The sequence below is a fragment of the Megalops cyprinoides genome, chromosome 16 (genome assembly GCF_013368585.1).
Source record: "Megalops cyprinoides isolate fMegCyp1 chromosome 16, fMegCyp1.pri, whole genome shotgun sequence".
Taxonomy (NCBI): Eukaryota; Metazoa; Chordata; class Actinopteri; order Elopiformes; family Megalopidae; genus Megalops; species Megalops cyprinoides.
The window spans coordinates 5,325,440-5,347,879 of record NC_050598.1 but is presented as its reverse complement, the minus strand read 5'-3'; the positions used below and the strand labels follow the sequence as shown (position 1 = coordinate 5,347,879).

At 45.3% G+C, this 22,440-nt stretch overlaps 1 protein-coding gene across 3 annotated transcripts; it reads left to right on the top strand.

Moving 5' to 3' along the window:
* Positions 1 to 887: 887 nt before the first annotated feature.
* Positions 888 to 22,091, top strand: LOC118790843 (guanine nucleotide-binding protein G(I)/G(S)/G(T) subunit beta-2). Of its 3 annotated transcripts, none has more exons than XM_036547934.1 (10): positions 888 to 1,038; positions 15,038 to 15,147; positions 15,280 to 15,318; positions 15,933 to 16,039; positions 16,364 to 16,427; positions 16,696 to 16,858; positions 18,358 to 18,424; positions 18,864 to 19,065; positions 20,005 to 20,221; positions 21,040 to 22,091. In XM_036547934.1, the coding sequence occupies exons 2-10, from the start codon at positions 15,091 to 15,093 to the stop codon at positions 21,144 to 21,146; spliced, it is 1,023 nt and encodes a 340-aa protein (XP_036403827.1). In that variant the 5' UTR covers positions 888 to 1,038; positions 15,038 to 15,090; the 3' UTR covers positions 21,147 to 22,091. The 3 variants fall into 3 exon arrangements, with proteins under 3 accessions (XP_036403827.1, XP_036403826.1, XP_036403828.1); XM_036547933.1 differs by lacking the exon at positions 888 to 1,038 and adding an exon at positions 3,635 to 4,538; XM_036547935.1 differs by lacking the exon at positions 888 to 1,038 and adding an exon at positions 5,347 to 5,438.
* The last annotated feature ends 349 nt before the right edge of the window (positions 22,092 to 22,440 follow it).

Below are 22,440 nucleotides of genomic sequence, written 5' to 3'. Positions count from 1 at the left end.
TGGTACCCGCAGGTAACTTGGCCAGCTACTGTCGGCCGACAAAGACTGGTGATGAAACCTAGTTGTGCCGAGTGGTAAGGCGTGATTTATTTTTGGGTAGTGATCTGGCATTTTTTTTTTTGAGATCACAGCGAAGAACAAACATGTTCTTATAGTCAGATGGCGACTTATACCACAAAACGGTAATATTTAGACTAGAGTGGTGTTTATTTCAATGTTGCATCACCAACTGATGTTTTTTTTTTTTTGCAAAAGAGACTGTAGTGGCTTCTCTCTTTTGTTGGCAATGGCTTTGAAACAATTTAATGTATACAGTAAATCCGCAATAGACGGACGCCAGTTGGTTACACGGTGAACACGGGGTACGTCTGTTGTGTTCCATGTCAAAGTTTTCAACGTAGGGCCTACACAGGTAGCATGAATTTACACCCATTGCAATATTCATCTCACCTCTCGTGCCATCATATATTCGTGACCACTAAAAATGACAAATTAACGTGTTTCACGATAGAATGTAAGAATCTGAAAGCAAAAATACTGACACCCGGCACTTAATCTATGGTAAATAGGCCTGCATAACATTTTAATAAAATGTTTTAATAAAACATAGCCTACACAACACACTCAAAATTACAATTATACTATTACATTTACTAACATTGTCGTAACTCACCCAAAGAGATTTAACCATTATTAAATCACACAACCCTACAAAAAGACATTTTTTTCTAAACGAACAAGTATATGAAATTATTAGGGGCGGGGCGTAACTGCAGCAAGTTTGGTGGAACAGGTTAACCCTTTAGGTGCATCCACCTCCAGCTAGTCGTAGGTCTGTGTTGTAAGATTATCAATGTACAATAAGGTTATTATATCCTATGATTTTATTTAATTGTCAAATAGGCTACGGGCTTGAAAGCTGAAAAATCCGGAACACGGAAAGCAAGTCAAGTGCGGTCTTTATCAGAGGTAGAGGAGAGGTGTGGGGAGCGACTGGGAACGAGTGAAATTCTGGGAAGAGGAGAAAGCGAGTAAAAGGTAAAGAGGGGCGCGAGAGAAAAGTCGGCATTAGCGTCTGTCTCATGCTGTGGTAAACAAATGGCTTGATATTTTAGGTGGGTTCGATTAGACGCCTGCGTTAAGTACCCACGGTTCACGCCGTGGCTGACCGTAATGCAAAAGCGTTATGGTTCAAATAGCCTGGCGCAAGTATTTATCATAACGAACTGATGTTGCCACACTGTGTAAAGCTGATTTGTTCACACGCTTACACTTGGTTTCCTAACACCCTTAACCATGAGTACGAATTTGTCATTCTCAAGGCGTAGATGTGGCCATGTAAACTGCATGAACATGTTTCCGTTTCTGTGTCCAATCTCGCAGATATTAGTATGTGTACGTTGACTATGTGTACATATGTACGGATCCACGCATGTATTAGTCTGCGTTGTCAGCCTACTATACGTGTCTGCTTAGACGATGTTTGAACCTTTGTGGGTATACGCCTGCTTGTGAGTTTGTGCATGTGTATACACATGTAATCGTGTGTCAGAGTTAGAGTGTGAGTCCATCTCTTTACTCATAGAACCTTTGCTAAGGCTGTTGCCTGGCAACCCATCCTCCGTTACTACACTCCCTAATGAGGCCTGGTGAAGAACAGGGCAGGTGGGACGTACCATTGTTGGACTTTTCACAGGGGTGGAGAGGGTGTCACTTCCCTATGCAGTGCAGCATAGAAAGGACTCGACACATGGTAGATATAGGCCTTGCCACCTGTGCTCACATATAGTTTTAATGTTAGGCCATGCATAAAAAAGTGGAATGCAGAGTGTATGGGTTTACAGTATAAAAGTCAAATTCTAGCATGGGCTTGGGCATATGGGACTCTCTACTAAAAAGGATAGACATAGTAAGAGTAAAGCAAACTTATTAGATGATCATTAACATGGACAGATCAATGTGGAAAAAAACCACAGAACCCCAGTGAGGTCATCTCAAGGACCATGCACTTTAACACAGGGTTAGGGTGACAGACACAGTAGGATGTAGTGCTGCTGGTCTGAAGAACCACTGAGGCCATGAAATAAGCTTTGTGCTCACAACACTGTTTTGCCACCTCCAGTGACGGCCTTGAGGTTAAAGTCTGCAGTGCCACCTGAAGGTTGTAGAGTCAATCTCCCAGCTGTGGGAGACCCAAAGACTATAGTAATGGCATACATTGTCTCTGCCTGGCACTCAGTGTGTTATACAGATTGGAGTAATAACCCTGAGACAGAGCAACATGATGATCCTGGGTGACAGTGTGGGTGTCTATCAAGCTAATTTGTGTGACTGAAATAAGGACATGATATGCCCTTGTGAGCAAGTGGGGCTTTAATTCATCTAATGTTAATGTTATTTGGAGCCTCTGGAGTAGTGTGCTTTTGGGTACAGTCTCAGGTGATAACAAGAGCTGAGGTGAATGAGGGAGGGGTTTGTGACCTCACATCCACAGATATGCCTTATAGTGACAGGAACTGTCTGTCTTACTGTCAGTACATAACATTTACGAGACAAAGACTGTGGGGATGACTGACTGTAACTATTCCTCCACTGGGTAAAGTTGTAAATGAACAAAAATGCCAATTCATGTGTACAGTTCCCCCCCCCACCCCCCAAACAGCCCCAATATGGTCTCATCAGTATATGTTTTAAATTTGTGCCAAATCTTGCTGTCTGGACGTGTCAGTATGCATGAGTCTTAGTTAGTTTGCCAGTGTTCCCCAGAGGTTAGTGCAGGCCCATCAAGAAAAAGCTTACGATGTAATTATATTATAATGCCCTGTGGGTCTGCATGTCTTTGGGGACACGGAGCAAAGTAATTACTGTGGAATATTAATTACTTCACGAACAGAGATGATTTCGTCGCAGTCGTGGTTAATCTGCTGAAAATTGTGATATATTAATAAATGCTGGAAGATGCTTGAATACCGACAGGAAAAAAAAGAATTATTTCCAGTACAGTTTTGAAAGATAGTAATATTGCATTGTTCTAGTTGAGTTCATTCGGTTTGCAAGTGTGGGTAATGAGTATATGTGGGCACAATTGTCTTTGCCAAACCGAGCAACCTCAGTGTATTAAAACGTTCATAGCATCGCTGTGCAGTAGTGTCATTCTCCCCACAGTCAAACTGGCTACTAATTAAAACAAATAATTGTTCGGCTACGCTTACATTATGTCGCTGTGGGTATTACATACTGCTTCTACCATTACAGAACATTAAAACATCGTGTAGTAGCGACAAGCTGCGAAAAAGTGTGCGAGTCACGTGACAAGTCAGTCTCGGGCTGCAGACAATCTGGGCGCGCCCACTGTACTGCGAAAAAGGAAGGCTAAAAAAGAACGAGGAAAGAGAGAATGATGTAAAGCGTTTGCTGAGTAAATAAGCATCATATTCTTCTGTTATAATAATGCAAAGAGTGTCCCGTCATTTAAATGCTGTGTTTAGTCATGAGGATTTAGCAGAGACGTGACTGAGGACCAAGACAGAGTCTGAATGTAGCTGTCGGTCTTCCTTTCACCCCCTCCTACATGCTGCAGACTAGCAGCAATGTTGAAGAATGGTACAGTCTCCCTCTAAATGGGTGTGGTTGAATTGCGCTTACGAGAGCTTGCCGTCTAACGTTAACCCTGGACGGATGATTACATATAAGGCACAATTAAGATCCACTTGCTTGTACATATGTATGTATGTGTATATATACATATACTATATGTAGCCTAATTAAACATAACAAGCTAAGTATCATTTGAATGGGCTGTTTTCCCTTTGCATCAATGGGCGCGTTTCACCGGCAAGATAAGTCGCTTTTGGTTTTATTTTTCATTTTTTTATTTATCCATTAAAAACCCCAGTTTCATCCTTTTCATGTGCTTCGCTATTTATTTAATAATTCATTTTTGGACGATCAGGCGACGAACATAGCGGAGTGACAAGAGAGGAAGGAGGACAGATCAAGCCGAGGGAGGAAGGAAGCGAGGGATCACGAAAACACAAACAGAAAGAAAACGACAGATACCTAACATATAGCTCACCCTCAAAAGGTTTTAGATAACTTCTTGGTGCTTGTCATAACGGCGACTAATTTGTGGCAGCATACCGGGCGTTTAATAAGCTTTTATCATTGCATCCTACACTGAAGAGTCGTTGGAGTGTAAAAAAAAACTGAAGAGGAAAACCGAACACAACAACGCCAGATAGCCTATTGCATCTTTTGAAGAGGCCCATAAAAAGACTTAATGTTGGACTCGCAGCATTGCTATTTCAGAATTGCTTGTATTCTTGAATTTTGTTTTATGAAAAAGACAATATCGAGGCTTTGAGAGGAAGGATAGGAGGCTGAAAGCAATCACTGGACATAAAAATATTGCCTTATCTAAAGAAGACAGAAGCGAAAGAAGAATAAGCCATCTCTGCTTTAAGAATAATAACTGCTGCAGCTCCTGTTCTTAAACAACCAGATCAACCACGTCATCGGGATACTGAAGAAACAATCAGGTAGTTTGCTATCTAAAGAATTCTGTAATACATACTCAATATGCCTATCTGGACGAATTACTCATTGGTTATTTAACATGCGGTTTGTCTCAATGAGAATACAGCGTCTGTTTAAATGGAATTCGAGAATTGTCATAGTGGGTGTACATAGGTGGGTGTAAGTATATGAATGTCTATTTTAGAATATTAGGAATGAAGACTGGTCTGTGGGATCTTATGCTGGCTGTTTATTTGACATCCAGGATGTAACCTCCTGTATTGTTACTCATGGCTGTTTGGTGTTAGTTATACTGTGCATTGCTTAAGTTATTCATTAAGTAGCCTATTATGAATTATAAAGCACAGCTTATAGAGAAAATGAACGTATTGCTTGTTGAATATTTCTGCGAATTTGTCTGCGCTACTTGCATTGGGTGAAGACTGGGGACAGTAAAATGGATGGAGGGGACTGATCTGTAATTTTATTTAAACAAGTGGAATCTTATTGATGACAGTCTAAATAGGCTGAATGTTGTTAGTCGGTGTTATTGTGTAGGATCACGAAGAATCAGACTGACACAAAACCGCCTAACAACGCTGTACGTGTAACCGTGGGTGATCATAAGGATGACCGATCATCCAATGCAGTGTCTTTATGGGTAGCTTTCCCGTAGCCTACAGCACTTTGCTGTGTGTTTTCAAACCATGACCACCACCTAGTTGCCATAGGCCTTGATGCTAAAAACGTCAACGCAAACTGAGTGATGAAGTAGGCTTTTTCGGTCGAGACTGTTAGCTCCAATGCACTATGATGTATGCCTTCATAGTTGTAGCAAGAGTACTCGGTATCCTACTGACCGAGCTATAGGCTGTGATAACCTATGGTCCGTAGATACCTATGAGGAGTAGCCTACGGCATGGGTAGGTGCGTTTAGTTATTTTTGTGTAGCGGGTGGGGCAATGGATGAGAAGCGTGCTACTTTGGAACAAAGTAACAATTGTACTGGTAATTTACTGTAGCGAAAAGTGGGCCCTCATGCTTTAGCTAACTGAAAGTGAACTAACCCAGCTAGTTAGCAAGCTACATTACCCGGATTCATCATTGAAATTGCTCCAAGATCTTAATTTCACGCATAACCTGTTACGGTCTGACCCTAGACCGGGCCGTAACAACCTGCCTACGTCGCTAAAACGAACGTTTATGGTACAGCAGGTCGAGAAATATCCAGTGTATCTGAATGACGCTTTGATGGCAACGCAAAGCGCAGAAATGGGAGTAGCCTAGTTAGCTAGCTTGCAAGGTACTTAAATGGGCGCGCACTGTACATCCTGTTTACAACACTCGGCAGTAGCTATCGAAGCGCCATTTCGTTATCGATTTGATAAACGTCCTCTGAATTCTAACTAAGAATCGTAGAGGCGCCAGAGCACTCATCAGTTTGATTAAAGACGCAAACTATCACGTTCTTCATTTTTACAGCCGGCTGTCAAAAATCCAGGTTATGTGAGAGCGTTAAGTGTCGAGAGCGAGTTAGAAAACACTAAAAACGCATCCTTCGGCCTAGTTTCCCCCTTTTTAAAATCATCGCTTTGGCCTCAGCCAGCTGCCGTGACAACGCTAACAAAACTAACACCAATCCTTGCGTGCTATAACATCATTCAACAGCTGCGTATGGATGCGATCGAAAGTTGCTCATGCCGTTGCACGCCTCTTGGATGTTGGTGTTCAAAATCTGTCAGATGTTTTTATATCTGTTGCATATTTTTTTGCATATCTACTTTTATATGCAAGGGGCATCTCTGTGTCTGTAGCTGTTTCATCATCACATCACACTGACATAGACGTTTGGCAGACAGCAGCCGCGGAGTTTTGTGGATGGAGTGATGAGGTCTGACGTTCTCTCCGCCTGTGTCTCCGGCTGCTGTCACCCTAAGGACCGTTTGCGCTTCTCAAGCTAATACGCGTCTTTCAACGTTCGGGTACCGTTGTGGTATAACTAGGCTGCTGAGAGGAAGTCGCATGTTTGCGGGTTTTTGCCCAAGTGAGCAGCTGCGGGGAGAGAGGGCGGTGCACACTAATTTCCCCTAGTTGCCCTCCATTAGTAGCGTGGTGCGTCTGCTCCTAGACGCCCTTGGGGCACCTGGATCCGGCTAATTGCTTCCTGCTGCACTTGGTAGTGGTAATGATGATGGTGCAGTGGGACTCTTTAAAAATTGGACACCTGCACGCGACAGTGCGATGCAAACGGTGCAGTTTTGGTCTCCGATCACGCAAGGCGTTTGCTTTAAACACCTATTTTTGAGCATGCTGGTTTTGCGAACGTTAGGAGACCGGGAAAAGGCCCGCGGGCTGGCGCACGTAAAAAAAACCAACCAGTAAGGAAATATGTTTCGTTACCTGGAGCAGCTATAATGCAAATGTACGGCAAGCCGGCTGCGTTTGCAGGGAGAGTGGGAGAGATTGACAGGCTGGGAGTGGGCAGGATTTGAATGGACTCGCACGCCCATGCAAAAAGCCCTGCTGTTTGTTGTGAAACCACCCCTGATTTGAATGGGACATATCTCTTGTGATACCGTAAACAGCGCTATGTGCCCTCGTCGGTCATGTATCAGTTTATTTTGGAGCGTCCCGTTGAGGTGTTAACTGTTTGCTAGGCAGGCACATTTCACATTAGGTGTTTAACATAAGATGACAGTTGTCACTCCATAGTAGTCTTGCAGGAGATCAGTGGGCAGGTGGATGAGATTAATTAGCACTGATGAATAGTGGGAGAGGTGAGCGACAGTTTGGCAGGATTTTACCGGTGCCTGGTCACAAATTCGAGGTGAACAATATCTGAAGTGGCTTAATGAGGAGACCACACTGGATGTTCAGACAAACATATTGGCTTAGGATATAGGCAGGATAGGGAGATTGCATCCCAAGTCTATATTCTGGATGTGAAATAGACATATGGGGGGATGGATATAGTTAAATAATGCCTTGTTAGGATTAGGGGTTGGGTGACCTATTCCTGGTGTGACGCCAGATCCTAATCTGTCAGCTTTAATGCCCTTAACTCCGTTGTTCTGGTCACAATTCAGATCACATGTTTTTTTTTTTTTCCTCCTAAGTCGTAGTTCGTGGTTGATTTACAGATTCGTGCAGAAAGACCAGACTGCTCAGGCAATGGGAACCTTAAGTCCCTGCGCTCCGCTTTAGGCTGTCTCCTCGTCAATCACCCTGTTATCAGCAGCGAGTGAGGTGCGGGTGTCCCTCGGACCGTTAAGTTGGACCAGCTTGCTGATGGGCCGCTCCGTGTTACAGTTGACCCGTCTGTCACTCAGGCTGTTATAGCCCTCATTAACCTCTGATTTTACAGTTTAAGGCAGCGTAGATGGTAGAACGATAGAAAATACGTAGTCTTTCTTGTCGCTGTTTCAAGAGGTTTCACTGAAAGGAATGTGGCCGCATGGTACAGTCAGCGATTTTCCTCAGTGTGTTTTCTCTGTGAACAAGTACATGCACCTTTTGCTCCTGCCAGTTTCATTGAACAGGAATTATCTTATGGAATGTTGGTCATTCCGGGACATTCTACGCACAGATTGTTTCCGTTGGCAACTGCTTTCCATGCCCATGTTTGGAGCCATAGAGGAGACAGTTGTTCTTAGTGGTGAGTAAGGCTTATCGTTAGAGTTCTCTTTAAAAGGACTCAATTTATTTTACTCCTAAATTCATCAAAGCCACTAACAGCTCCTCTCTTCATTGCTTCTTTTGTCATCTCATTCTTCTGCTTGTTTTACTCTTCCCCTATGGTGTGGGGGAAAATGGAGAATTGAACAGAAAGTGACACTACAGTAGAAAAATGAGATTATACTAGGAACAAGAAATACACCTTCAAACATGACCTAGTTTCCTTTATTTCAGTGTTGGTACAGTTAGGCCCAGTCAGATAACATTAAAAAATATGCGCACTTTCCACATAACTAGAGACAACATGCTAAATAAATCTGTCTCACCATTGAAGTCACGCTACCTTGAGAAGAGTGTAATAAGTCAGAACTTTAAAAACCTCAAAACTCCATTTTCATGTAATATTTACTGAAATGTGCATGTTCAGTGGTTGCATTACAAACGCATATGCATTACTGGTCACGCAATGAAATCCAAAAGCTGCTGGGTTACATGTCATTCAGTGTGTTCCGTGAGGCCTTCTTTTGGGCCTAAACCTGCCGTATTTTTCCTGCCATGATCATCAATGCAGTTCCACTTTCTGGGTGTCAGCCTCTGTCTGGGTCAGGGGTCACACTGACCACAGGGGAGGCAAAACCTGACCTTGATGCAGTGAGCCTTGTGCTTCCACATGGCCTTCCATGGTCGCTTCCCAACATGCTCCTAAGCCAGAAACGGAAACAAAGTTTGGAGTCATTAAACAGTCGTGTGGAATTAAGTATTTATCAATACAGCACTCTGAAAGGGTAGTCTGGGGAACAGTGCTGTCAGCTCATTTACTTTCATTCGGGTAGTGAAATTAGCCTTGCAGTGTCACTGTAATAAGTAGGTTACCCCAGAAATTGCTTTGCATAACTCTGACCCCCACCAGTCCTTACCTCAACAAATACGCTCACATACATATACACAATTACCTTTCTATTGCACATCCATCTGTATTGTTGAGCAAAAGCCCTCTGGATGCATCTGAATATCTGCATTGCTACGTGTGGCATGCAGGTGGACTCTTTAAACCTCAAGTTCTAATTAGAAGGTATCAGTTCATCCTGAGCATCTTGTTTTAGCTCTCGGAAGGGTCGCATTGCTTTCGGCCCTTTATCAGTCTAAAAATACCGCCCAGGCCCTTCCGATCGTTCCGGAATCGGTGGGCATTTCGAGCTTGCTTTACACGGGAGCCATTGACATTGAAGCATGAGATGTTCCGGAATGGCTAGCTTTACGGCTATTCTACCCAGCTTCTGGCAGGGCTTGGGCCCACACAGGTAGTTGAAGGTGCCTTTATACATCATATTGTATCATATTGTTCATCGTGTTGTACGATTGTACTTGAGTTAATAATTACAACTCTTGTGTGTGATTCATTTGACTATATTTCAAAATGTAGACCTAAGCATTGAGCAGAGAAAGCACCTTTTTGAAATTGTACGATCTTTTAAGGTGTCAGGAATCGACATCCTGATTGTCTTGAAAGTCAAGACAGCTTAACTGCCCTCATTCCCTGACAAGAACTTACAGACGCATTACAAGCTGCAGTGTAGATGTTTCTACAATTCCAGGAACAGTGCTGTATTATCGTAATAAACCGCGTTTAGTTATCTTGCTGTAATTCTGTCCACGCTGGGTCACAGACTGTGAAGAGTCTGTGGGAGGTGTTGCTGTACTGTCAGCAAAGTGGGACAGCAGACAACCCCAAGATAAGCTTACCTTCATTGTATACATGCATGTGTTACAACCGCCACCTCCCGCAGTGTCTCGTGGCGGTGAACCTGCGAAACCCGGGTCTCCCCGCCTGCAGAGATGGTTACAAGAGCTGTAATACCAGGGGGCGTCTGCGACGCGGCCTTTTAATAACGGATCTCCTCCGGTGCGGTGCGCAGAGGGAAGTCGGCACTTTCTGTGCACGCTCCTCGCAGCTCTGACGCCGCCCTGCCGCGCCTGCTAATCTAATCTCATTCTGAATATTACGGGCTTTTGCATTACAAGGGCATGAGGATGATGCTCTTACCCAGATTACATCAGATTACAGATGAGGCGCTGCGGCTAAGCCCAGTGTTGCGGGGCAGCTCCAGCAGATAAACAGAAACAGGCGGATTACCGCAGGACAGCGGCCGCTGTTTACACGTGCTGTGCTGCGTGTGCAGATTCGGAGCCCAGCTGCATGACTGACAGGGGTGGCTTCCAATGGGAACGCTGGTATTTGGAGGTCAAGTGTGTGATGGACAGGAGTAGCATCCAGTCAGATCCAGCCTCAGTGTTGACTGGGAGTTGTAGTCCAGTACGGGGTGCGTCTGGGGTGGAGCCACTGTTTTCTCAGAAGGCAGTAGTGGGGTTAAATCAAAAGTAAGCCACGCCTGCACATTGCCGTTAGATGCGCAAGTGCTCTTTGCTTGCGAGGGCTTTTTATCGCCAGCCCAAAACAGGAAGTTGAGATAACCACATTAAAGGAGGCCCAATCAGGAGACAGTAAGTGTGACCTGAAACTGAAACTCACCCCCACATTTTATCAATCACAGCACAAAAATGCAGCCTTATGATTGCTTTAGAAATGGGCAGTCACTTCAGGCAAGGCAATACTGTGACCTTCCAAAATACTATATTTTTACTTGCCTTGCCATCCAGTATTTTATAATGGCTGGCTGAGCTGATTGTGGCTTTTTAATTGGTAACTATGTGGTAAGTTTTGCCAGGTTACTTGACATGATACTCTTACTTTGCCATGTAGAGGAAACTGGGCAGAATATGTTTGGAATAATGCTTCTATAGAGTGTTGAAAATAGTATGATTTCATTTGTTTGTTAGCATTACACTGATATCAAAGTTGCAGACCTATTCCTGTAAATGTGTATATGCTTTGAACCGGTGAGAAGCTTGGCCTTGTACACTAAGCAGATATTGTGATTTCATAATGTTAAAATGATATGCAGATGAACTTCTGAAATGCAATCCAAACATGTACACACACATGCATACACAGACTGAATGAAATGGGTGATTGCAGGTGTGTAGAATGGGGCACACAGTATCATATTTTATTTTTAAGAGAGATCCTCTACAGTTTCCCCAGTAGCAGAAAATCGTTCAGCAAACATCAGTTTTTCAGATAAAGGTATTGCTTACTACACTTAAGGCTGTAAGACAACAGTGTCACTCATAACTGTTGTTCATTGTTCAGGTGAAGTGATTTCTTATTGGTCTGTTTGAAGGCAAAACCCTCCAATGGGATGTTGTGACCTTACCATCACATTGACGGTGGATGCATGTGTAATCTTACTCTCTGTGCAAGTTGAAGGGGACAGCAGCAATGCAGTAAGGTACAGCGAAGAGATGTCGACATGCAGAATATATTGAGTTTTAAGCTGTTTAAACAGGACAGAGCAGTGGTGAACAGCATCGTGCATTTCAAAAAAACGCTGTAAAACAGCAAAAAAAAAAAAAACCCTTCACTGTTTTGAAACCAAGTTTAGCATAATTGATACCAGACTGGAGTTTTTATAATCAGTCCAAGAGGATTTGTTTGGAATGATTTCTCATTCTGTGGCACCTGTGTTTGTAATTGGTGTTACCCACAGTGCTTTGCTAGAGGAAACAATGAACAGATATGGCTGAATGTGATGAAATGAGTTATCAGGACGGACCAATGGTGAGTGGTATTACTGGGACTGCTGGAGGATTTTGCGGTTATATAATGTGACAGGAGTAGGGCTGGACCCAAATATTCGACTATTCGGATATTCGCTCGTTGGGTAGGTATTCGGTTTTCGATTTTGGGGTCCAGATATTTGTTTTTTTTTGCTAAATGTAGGCTATCAGTAAAGGCGAATTGCAAAATACATTTTGTCAGCACATTCTTGTACCATATTTATACTTTTTAATTGCACTGTTATAATGTGGAAAGATATACCACCTCAGCTTGGGCGCCTGACATCCCTTTCACTCACGGCAGTGAACGTCACGGTGATGGGAAAGTAGCCAGCGATTGCCGAGCTCGTGCTTTGGGACTCGAACGGAGGGTCTAGTTTGTCACCCTGGGAGGATGCTAGCTGCAGCGATTCCATGCTTCTCTCTGCTTCCAGTGGGGCGCGAGACCATTTTTAAATACTGTGGCCTCGTAAGCAGTGACGGCAATGAGTGTATAGGATGGGTTAAATGCAGAGGACAAATTTCATTTCAATGTATGCAAGTACTGAGAAATGTCAATAAAGAAATTATAAATGAATATAAATCTTATAAATATAAATCTTAAATTTGTTGGAGCTAGTATGCTGTTTCTGCACTTACATTTCACAGTGCTTTGTCAGGCGTCTCAGACTCGGAGCCTATTATTATGAGCATTTATGTAGGTCTATAATTTATCCATGATAAGAAAAATTGTCACAAGCTGTTATTATGTCACAAAAAGTGCATAGATAGGACCTCGTTCAACCAAACCCCCTGAGATTACAAACATGCATAAAATACACCAAAATTTTTGAAAAATGTTTTTTTTATTAACAAATAACAATACAAACAACAATACTGTAGAATAACAGAATCCTAAAAAAATAATGCCTTTAATAAAACTGAAAGACACGTGTTGCAGGGCTATGCTGTCCATCTTAGCCGAGAATGGAGAAATGTCTGGCTGAGTCCTTCCCGAGTCATGCTCAACACCTCCCCCACCCAACCCCCACCCAAAGCTTCGAACATTCGCTGTTGATTACTACCGAAGCTCCAGAGTCCAAAAAATGGTATTCGGGACAGCACTAGACAGGAGAAATGGCATTCTGCATTCTGCATTCTGCATTCTGCATTCTGCGTGCTCAGGGCCATTGGTAAACAAAAAAGGGCTTGAAGCATCATTGTAGTTATTGCAATGAGTCATCCCAAAAAAGGGCCTAAGTCAGGGTGCTATATGGGTATGGGTTATACCCCCTGAACTGTGCTACATACACTGATGAGCCAAAACATTATGACCACCTGCCTAATATGCTGTTGGTCCTCCGTGTGCCACCAAAACAGCACCAACCCGCTGAGGCATGGACTCTACAAGACCCCTGAAGGTGTCCTGTGGTATCTGGCACCAAAACATTAGCAGCAGATCCTTCAAGTCCTGTAATTTGCGAGGTGGAGCCGTTGTGGATCGGACTTGTTGGTCCAGCACATCCCACAGATGCTCAATTGGATTGAGATCTGGAGAATTTGGAGGCCAGGGCAGCACCTTCAACACTTCATCATGTTCCTTAAACTGTTCCCGAACAATGTGTGCAGTGTGGCAGGGTACAGTATCCTGCTGAAAGAGGCCACTGCCATCAGGGAATGCCATTGCCATGAAGGGGTGTACCTGGTCTGCAACGATGTTTAGTTAGGTGACACGTGTCAAATTGACGTCCACATGAATGGCCGGACCCAGGGTTTCCCAGTTGAACATTTCCCAGATCATCACACTCCCTCCACCAGCTTGTGGTCTTCCCACAGTGCATCATGGTGCCATCAGTTCCCCAGGTAAACGGTGCACACGTACACGGCCATCCACATGACCTAAAAGAAAACGGGATGCATCGGACCAGGCAACCTTCTTCCATTGCTCCAAGGTCCAGTTCCGATGCTTGTGTGCCCATTGTAGGCGCTTTCGACGGTGGACAGGGGTCATCATGGGCACTGCACTCATTGCAGAGTGCAATGCACTGTGTGTTGTGACACATTCCTCCCGTAACCATCATTAAAATTTTCTGTGACTTGTGCCACAGTAGACCTTCTGTCAGTTCAGACCAGACGGGATAGCCTTCGTTGCCCCCGTGCATCGTTGAGCCTTAGGCGCCCAACACCCTGTTGCTGGTTTGTGGTTTGTCCCTCCTTGGACTACTGTTGATAGGTACTCACCACTGCTGACCTGGAGCACCCCACAAGCCTTGGTGCTTCAGAGATGCTCTGATCTAGTTGTCTGGCCATAACGATTTGGCCCTTGTCAAAGTCGCTCAGATCTTTACTCCTGCCAATTTCTCCAGCATCCAACACATTGACTACAAGAACTGATCGCTTACCATCTAATTTACCCAGACCTTTACACGTGCCCTTGTTTGGAGATGATCAGCGTTATTTGGCTCACCTGTGAGTGGTCACAATGTTTTAGCTCATCAGTGTATATTGTATGTGTGTATATTTAGACTGTATATATTGAATGTTAATTTTTATGGGTCACAAATATCACATTTATTCACATCTAATCATTTAATGAGGTAATTAATCTACACAGGTTTGGAGATGGCAATTAAAGAATTTACAGAAACAGCAGAATGCCATTTTTCACTGTAGTGTCCTTTATAAAGACATTTCAGTTTCTTGCTACAGTGGCAACCCTGCCAGGAACAGGATGCAAGTGTATCTTACCATCACTGGCTGTTAGACAAGTGATTCAGAAGGAAACTGTAAATTCAAAGGTGACAGTTGAAGCTCTTCAAAACAAACTGGCAAATTAAAGAAAGTGCAAAAAAGTATCATTTGAATGTACTTGAATGAAGACATTCATAACAGGGTAGAGAGGAAGAAAACATAAAGAGAGATGCCTTGAATTTTGTAAACTATATCTAAATGAAAATTGGTACCTGATGAAAACTGAAATTTTGGACATGCTCACAAGATTATCTGGTGTAAAAAAGGTGTGAACTATGAACTTTTTGTTACAACATGTTTTATTCTCAGTGCAAATAAATACAGAGATCCCTGTATGTACACACACCCAGAGACTGTATTGTTATTTTTTTCAAAACAAGTACAGCAAGTGGCTATTGGCAAGTGTGCTGACTGCGTTTTTTTCTCCTCTCCCCCTTAGATTGCTGATTGGCTGAGCTGCGGTGGGCCTTAAAGGCTAGCAACCAATCAACAATGAGTGAGCTGGAGCAGCTGCGCCAGGAGGCGGAGCAACTGAGAAACCAGATTAGAGTAAGGTCAAGGGCACAGGGTGGGGCTTTTGGGAGAAAAAGACGTGTGTGTGTGTGTGTGTGTGTGTGTGTGTGCGCGCGCGCGCATGTGTGTTTAGGATGAGGTCTCACCCCTGCTCTCTCTGTCTCCTAGGATGCCAGGAAAGCCTGTGGCGACTCCACCCTGACACAGGTGAGCAACACAGTTTTCGCTGCTCCAGGCAGAAACCACTGATCTGAGACAAGGTTCCCCATCCACGATTGTAGTATTACTCATTAAAAGACATTTACCACCATTATTTCTTGTCATGGTGTCTCCAACACAGGAATGACAAGTGCACACGTACCTCGGGATTTATTCATCTATTATAAACCGAGGAGCAAACACACTCTCACAGAAGGCCATGTCGCTCATTTACCACCAGGCAAATGCAGAGCTGATTTTGATGTTCTAGCCGTAGCTCAGACTCCATTTTGGGCTGAGCTGGTGTGGCTCACATACAGTTGAGGCAGGAAACCCATCTATTGGCCAGGCTGTACCAGTTTAGCTTCCCTCCAGTTCTGAGAGTGTTGGTGGTTTGGGGAGGGTGGGGTCACCTGCCAGATCGCTGCCTTTCAGGGCAGGCTGGGAGATCCATAGTGTCAGCATGACAGTGACTGAAATGAAGACTTTGTGTTGTTGTGAGGCTAACACTGACACTGTGTATGTGTGTGTGTGTGTTTGTGTGTTTGTGTGTGTGTGTGTGTGTGTGTGTGTGTGTGTGTACGCGTTTGTGTGCTTGTGCTTGTGCGTGATGCCCGTTTCAGATCACCGCCGGCCTGGACCCCGTGGGGCGGATTCAGATGCGAACACGCCGCACGCTCCGCGGGCACCTGGCCAAGATCTACGCCATGCACTGGGGCTCAGACTCCAGGTGTGTAAAGCTGCACGCCCCTCACTACATCCTTACACACCGTGCTGAAGGTGTACAAGTGTGAACGTCCTTCCACGCTTTCAGTCCACCATTATAGCCCAATACTGCTGCCCCACTGTGAGGAATTCATTATAAATGATGGCAGTCCTGCTGGTAAACCCAGACTAGATGAAAACATAAAAGTTACAGGTAAACAATGGAACTAACTAACAGTAGATTGGCCGTTAAGGTTTGGAAATGTTAATAATGAAGAGAATATGGTATAAGATGATGTAAAGGTTGAAGCCTTCTCTCAGAGCTGTCTCTGCCTCCCTGTCTGCTCAGGCTTCTGGTCAGCGCCTCCCAAGACGGCAAACTGATCATCTGGGACAGTTACACCACTAACAAGGTAACACCCTCCGTCCCCATTACTTACTTCTACTCAGGTAGCTGCTCTGTGCTGGCTGTGTGCTGTTTGTTTGTAGCCCGTCACGTGACGCGCGGCGACCAATCACGTCACTGAAAGGGCGTGGTTTTATTCTGATGCCCTCCACAAACGTGGATGTGTGTCTGTTCGGTCCTGCAAGTGGGGGATGAAAGCACAGCTCCAGATCTCAGGCTGGTGATAGTACAGTTGTGTTCTCACATGCGTGCATGTGTCCCCTTTGTCCCCTTAGATGCACGCCATCCCCCTGCGCTCCTCCTGGGTGATGACGTGCGCCTACGCCCCCTCGGGGAACTACGTGGCCTGTGGAGGCCTGGATAACATCTGCTCCATCTACAGCCTGAAGACCCGCGAGGGCAACGTGAGGGTCAGCCGGGAACTGCCGGGACACACAGGTACTGACCCCGGATCAGCCCAACCGGCTTCCAAAACACTGTGTGGAAGGAGGTGACCTTCATCCAGGTGCAGCTCGTCTAACCTCATCCAAAATGTGCAAGAAGATGAAACTGATCTAGGATCAGCTCACCTAACCTGAAACCTAATATGAGGGAAGGAAAGTTGTAACTGATCCAGGACCGCTTAACCCCAACCATAATTTGCGAGAAAGTGAAACTGATGCCAGATCAGCTTACTTGACTCCAATTTTAATCGGGAAATCATGAAACTGATCCATGATCAGAGGCTTTGGAGCAGAGCTCCTTATAACCCGTGGCTGCTCATTTAGCAGTTTAAAGGAGCTTTGTGCTTGTGTGATGGGTAGCTCCTAAGTTGCATATCATGTTTTGGTCTTTCTCTCACAAACACACACACAGATGTGTACATACACATACACACACAGGCAGACATTCATGCACATGCACACAGGCTCATTTACATGCACAGACAACTGCATACGCTCAGGGCATTTTGATGAGGTCCCTGCTGGTGCTGCTCTGTTACTCAGAGACTCACAGGTGGCTCTGTGCCAACAGGTGTTCTGTCCCGACAGCAGAGCTCCACACTCCTGCTCCACAGAGACAGGGTCTCTGGCCATTACAATGGGGAAATATTTAATTAAACACACTCAGTCGAGGGCTAATTACTCTCCCCAGAGGGAAAAAAAGACAAAGATCATTTATTCAAACCATCTCAGCCAAGCAGTATCCCAGCCCAAGGAAGGGGGAGGGGCCAACCCTAACTCCAGTCCACTGATTGGTGGGTGGTGGTGTGGAGGAGGGGTTTAGCTGGGTAGTCACGCGTCCTTGCTCTGCCATGTGCCTTTGTCATCCCTGAGCAAGGCGCCAGGCCGCGGCAGCGTCGGCGACTGCCCAGCTGCATGATGGGATTGATACAGGGGGTAATATTGCCGCTGAATAATGCATGAGAGATGGGACATGCAGGGCGAGGCTATTCAGGCACAAGGTCAGGGCGTGTGGCGGACGTGCCGGGTGTCGGGTGTCACCCATGCGGCCAGCGCGACGTGACCGCTCCCACAGAGCTGCCTCTGAAGAGGGGGGTCGGGTTACACGGCTGGAAAAGAGGAGCCGAGAACCCCTCCGCTCAGCGAGCCCCTCCCTGTGTCCGGAGCAAGGCAGGTAGGACAGCAGCCGGAAGGCAGTTTTCCCGGCTCCCTTGGCACGTTCGCCGAGATCCCTGGCGGGAAGCCGAATGTATTCGCATTTTTACCGCTAGCCGTTGTCCGCTAAAATGAGCAGAGCTCAAACGGGCTTTGATGGACCGGCGGCTCCTGGCTCACCCGCTTTGCACGGCATGCAAATGGGAGTGGCCAGAACAAAGGAAAGTGAACCGGGATAGAGAAATGAACAGAGAGGGGGGGGGAGAGGGAAGCAGAGAGGTTGGGAAGGGGGGAGGGGTGGAGGAGCCCGCTCTCTGACCTGTTCCCCCCGTCCTCCAGGTTACCTGTCCTGCTGCCGCTTCGTTGACGACAATCAGATCATCACGAGCTCAGGAGACACGACCTGGTCAGTCCGCTCGTCTGTCCGTCTGTCTGTCCGTACCCTTGCTTGTCCAGCCCCTTAGTCTCCTTGGAGCATTGCAGGATCATGGACCTGATTTACACTGATTGACATAGTGGTGGTGTAGCAGCTAAAGGAGCTCACTGGTGCCTGTAATTCTGGGCCTGTAATTTAATGGTTACAGGTTCATTTACTACGTGTGACACAGCTTTGTACCACTGTACAGAGGGGCACAGCTGTTGCTGTAATAAAAGGTATTTGTTCTGAACTCTGCAGTAAATGTCAAACTGTATAAATGCATAATATGTAAAATTATAAGATGTGTAAGTTGCCCCTGTTAATGGGTAAATAATAATCTAATGAAATTCATGATAAAAGGAGAGGGAAGCCTGAACGAGAAGCACTTACTAACTATGCGTGTGTGTGTGTGGTGGCGTGACACCAGTGCATTGTGGGACATCGAGACGGGCCAGCAGACCACGGTGTTCTCCGGCCACAGCGGGGACGTCATGAGCCTGTCGCTGTCCCCCGACTACCGCACCTTTGTGTCGGGGGCGTGTGACGCCTCCATCAAGCTCTGGGACATCAGGGACAGCATGTGCCGGCAGACCTTCACTGGCCACGAGTCCGACATCAATGCTGTCTGCGTGAGTGCCGGGGGGACCGGGAACGCACTGTGTGTGTGTGTGTGTGTGTGTGTGTGTGTGTGTGTGTGTGTGTGTGTGTGTGTGTGTGTGTGTGTGCGCGTTTGAGTGTGTGTGTGTGTGTGTGTGTGTGTGTACACGCTTCTTTTTTGATTGTTCCCTGGTTTTGAATCAGATGGGAACTTCTTGTTTCTTCCTGTTGACGTGTCCATTACATAACCTTTGAGTTAATTTGGTTCTCCATTTAGTGTCATGACATCACCCCCAGACCTAACTTCAGAGATTATATATATATAATAAGCTTGTGTCTCTGTTGTGTTAACAGCCAGCCAGAATAAAAAGATTAAATCTGACACATAACAGCATGTGGTGATCAGCAGAATTTCAGCTCCATCAGTTCAGAATCTGACCTTGTTCTTGACCCTGAGCCTGGTGTATCTTTGTGCCATCCATCCCATGACTCCTCATTTCATTGGAATCTCATTTCTTTCTGCCTCAATCTGTCCATTCCTCGGCATTCCATTCTGTCCACTCCTCCTTTTTTATAAATCCCTTCCCCCCTCTCCCTCCGTTTCCCTCTTTTTCTCCCCTTCCTACCTTTCCACCCTTTCTGTTCCTTTATCTCTTTTCCTCCTTCTCTGACCTTCTCTCCCCTCTCTCCTTCTCTCCTCCCTTCCTAACTTCTCTCCCTCTGTCTCTCCCCCTCCCTATGTCTCCCTCTCTTACTCTCTCCTTCCCTCTCTCTCCTCCCTTCCTCCCTCTCTGACTCACTATCTCTCTTTCTCTCTCTTCTCCCTCTCTAATCTAATTCTCCCCCCCCTTTCTCTCTCCTCTCCCTCTCTGAGCCTCTCTCCCTCTCTCTCTCTCTCTCTCCCTCTCCCTCTCCCTCTTTCTCTTTTCACTCCCTCCCTAACTCTCTCTCCCTGTCTGTCCCTCCTGCAGTTCTTCCCCAACGGCAGTGCATTTGCCACGGGTTCGGACGACGCCACATGCCGGCTGTTTGACCTGCGTGCAGACCAGGAGCTCGGTCTGTACTCCCACGACAACATCATCTGCGGCATCACCTCGGTGGCCTTCTCCCGCTCCGGCCGGCTGCTGCTGGCCGGCTACGATGACTTCAACTGCAACATCTGGGACGCCATGAAGGGAGACCGAGCTGGTGAGGGAGGGCTGTGGGTCTGTCTCTGTCTCTGTGTTAATCTATGAGTGTTTGCATGTGTGTGTATGTGTATCTGTCGGTGTCTGTGTATGTCTTGTGTGTTTGTACGTGTGTGTGCCTTTGTGTCGGGGGGGTTATCGTCTCAGCAACTTTCCAGCAATTCATGTAAATCTGGGACTATTTTCTGGTCAAGAAGAAATGGAACAATACTTTTTACTTCAAAAGTGACACAGTTGTACAGGGCAGTGTGACAGGAGAGGAAGTATTATTTAGCGTAGTATAGCAGCTGCACTTGTATGCAGACAGTCTGACACACTGTAGCTATGCAGAAACATGCTCTCTGCTTCTGCCCTGCAGTCTTTCACTCACAGCACACTGTGGCCATACAGCCAACTTCAGATGAGAAAGCACAAGGCCAAGCTATTAGAAAGACTAGAGGAAAGACTGGATACCATTCATTTGGAATAGTGCCTCTAGTGTGTTTGGGAAAATTTGGGCAAATGTTAGTTGTTAGTTGTAACCTGCCATTTTATTAAAGTGAAAGCACTTTTGTTAAGTATTCTAATATCCAGCCCACACCAGCTGGCTAATGCAAAACTACCTCACACTTATATCAGTTTTGTATCAGACTTGTATCTGTTCTGGTACCAGACAGTAGGTGTGTGAGGAATTTGTCGGTCTCTCCTCGTACCAGCCAGTAGGTCTGTGAGGTAGTTTTAAGTCGGTTGACGTGTGTGTAACTGACTAAGCCCATTTCTCTCTTCCCATCTCTCTCTATTTGTCTACCTGTCTCTCTCTCCTCACCGGCGTGCTCTCAGGGGTTCTGGCCGGCCATGACAACCGCGTGAGCTGCCTGGGAGTGACGGACGACGGCATGGCGGTCGCCACGGGCTCCTGGGACAGCTTCTTAAAGATCTGGAACTGAGGAGCGGTCATACTGTCCTTCAGCGTACACACACACACACACACACGCACACACACACAGGCAGCCATACACAGACCGCTCCAAAATCTGTACTATAAAATGAAATGCATTCAAATTTCAGAAGACATTTTACACACACCCACATAAGCACTGTACATAAAATATGTTATACCTTGATACACTGTAAACACACAGCCATTGTACATAAAGCGTTTGAGTTACAACATGAATGGATAACTAAACCACCAATGTACATACCACAAACCACAGACATGATACAGTAACTACTGTACGCTACACACACACACACACACACACAGTGTATTGCACACATGTATTACAGACACACCGTACTGTATTGTACACACTGTGTACGCCAATACAAAGTGCACATATACAGTAGACTACAAAATTACGCATGACGACCAAAACACACTCTCCACATAGAAGAGCCTACAAATCATGTGAAGTCAGTCGACCAGTTGCATACAGTAAGACACACTCGTTACACATTGTGTCACAGACTTGCTCTCTTTTTCCAAAAAAAAAAAAAAAAAAACATTAAAAAAAGGAAAAAATATTGGAATTTGAGGAAAAACACACCTGGACCTCAAAAGAAAGAAGAGGAGAATTCTGGGAATTTTTTTTTTATTATTTTTTTAATCCCTCCTTCAGACCTGTCTTTCCCATCATGCCCCTCTCTCTGTCAGCTATAAAGGAGGAAGGTGGGGGGGCATTCTGGGGACCGGTGCTCCCTCAAGCTCCACCCCTTGATGCTGCTCTCTGACCAGTGTCCCAAGGGTGAGCACCTACCTGACCCGCTTCGCAACTGATCAGAGATCAGCGTTGCTGCAGAATCAAGGGAGAAACCACTGCAGTTTAGAATGCAGCCTTGACTGGGAGTGACTGATGGCAACAGTGACCGAGAGAGGGAAGGACAGGGGGGTCACAGAGGAGGGCAAAAGAGATGGACCGAGATTTAAAAGGACAAAACAGGAGACACGTAGAAGGCGAAGCTAAAGGTCACAGCTTTTACGATAAATAAATCGCTATTTTCTGTTGTTAAAGGGTTTTTATCTATATATATGTACACCTACATATATATACATATGTTTTGTTTCAATGTTCTTTTCCAATTTTTTATGCTATTTTATTGTTTCCCTGTGTGCCTCAGATACACTTTTAAAGGAAATTAATAAATGAATAATATACAGCATACAGTTAAAATGCATTTCTGAGGTGGAAGAAAAAAAAAAACTGATTGTTTTTAGAAAAAAAAATCAAAAATAAGCAG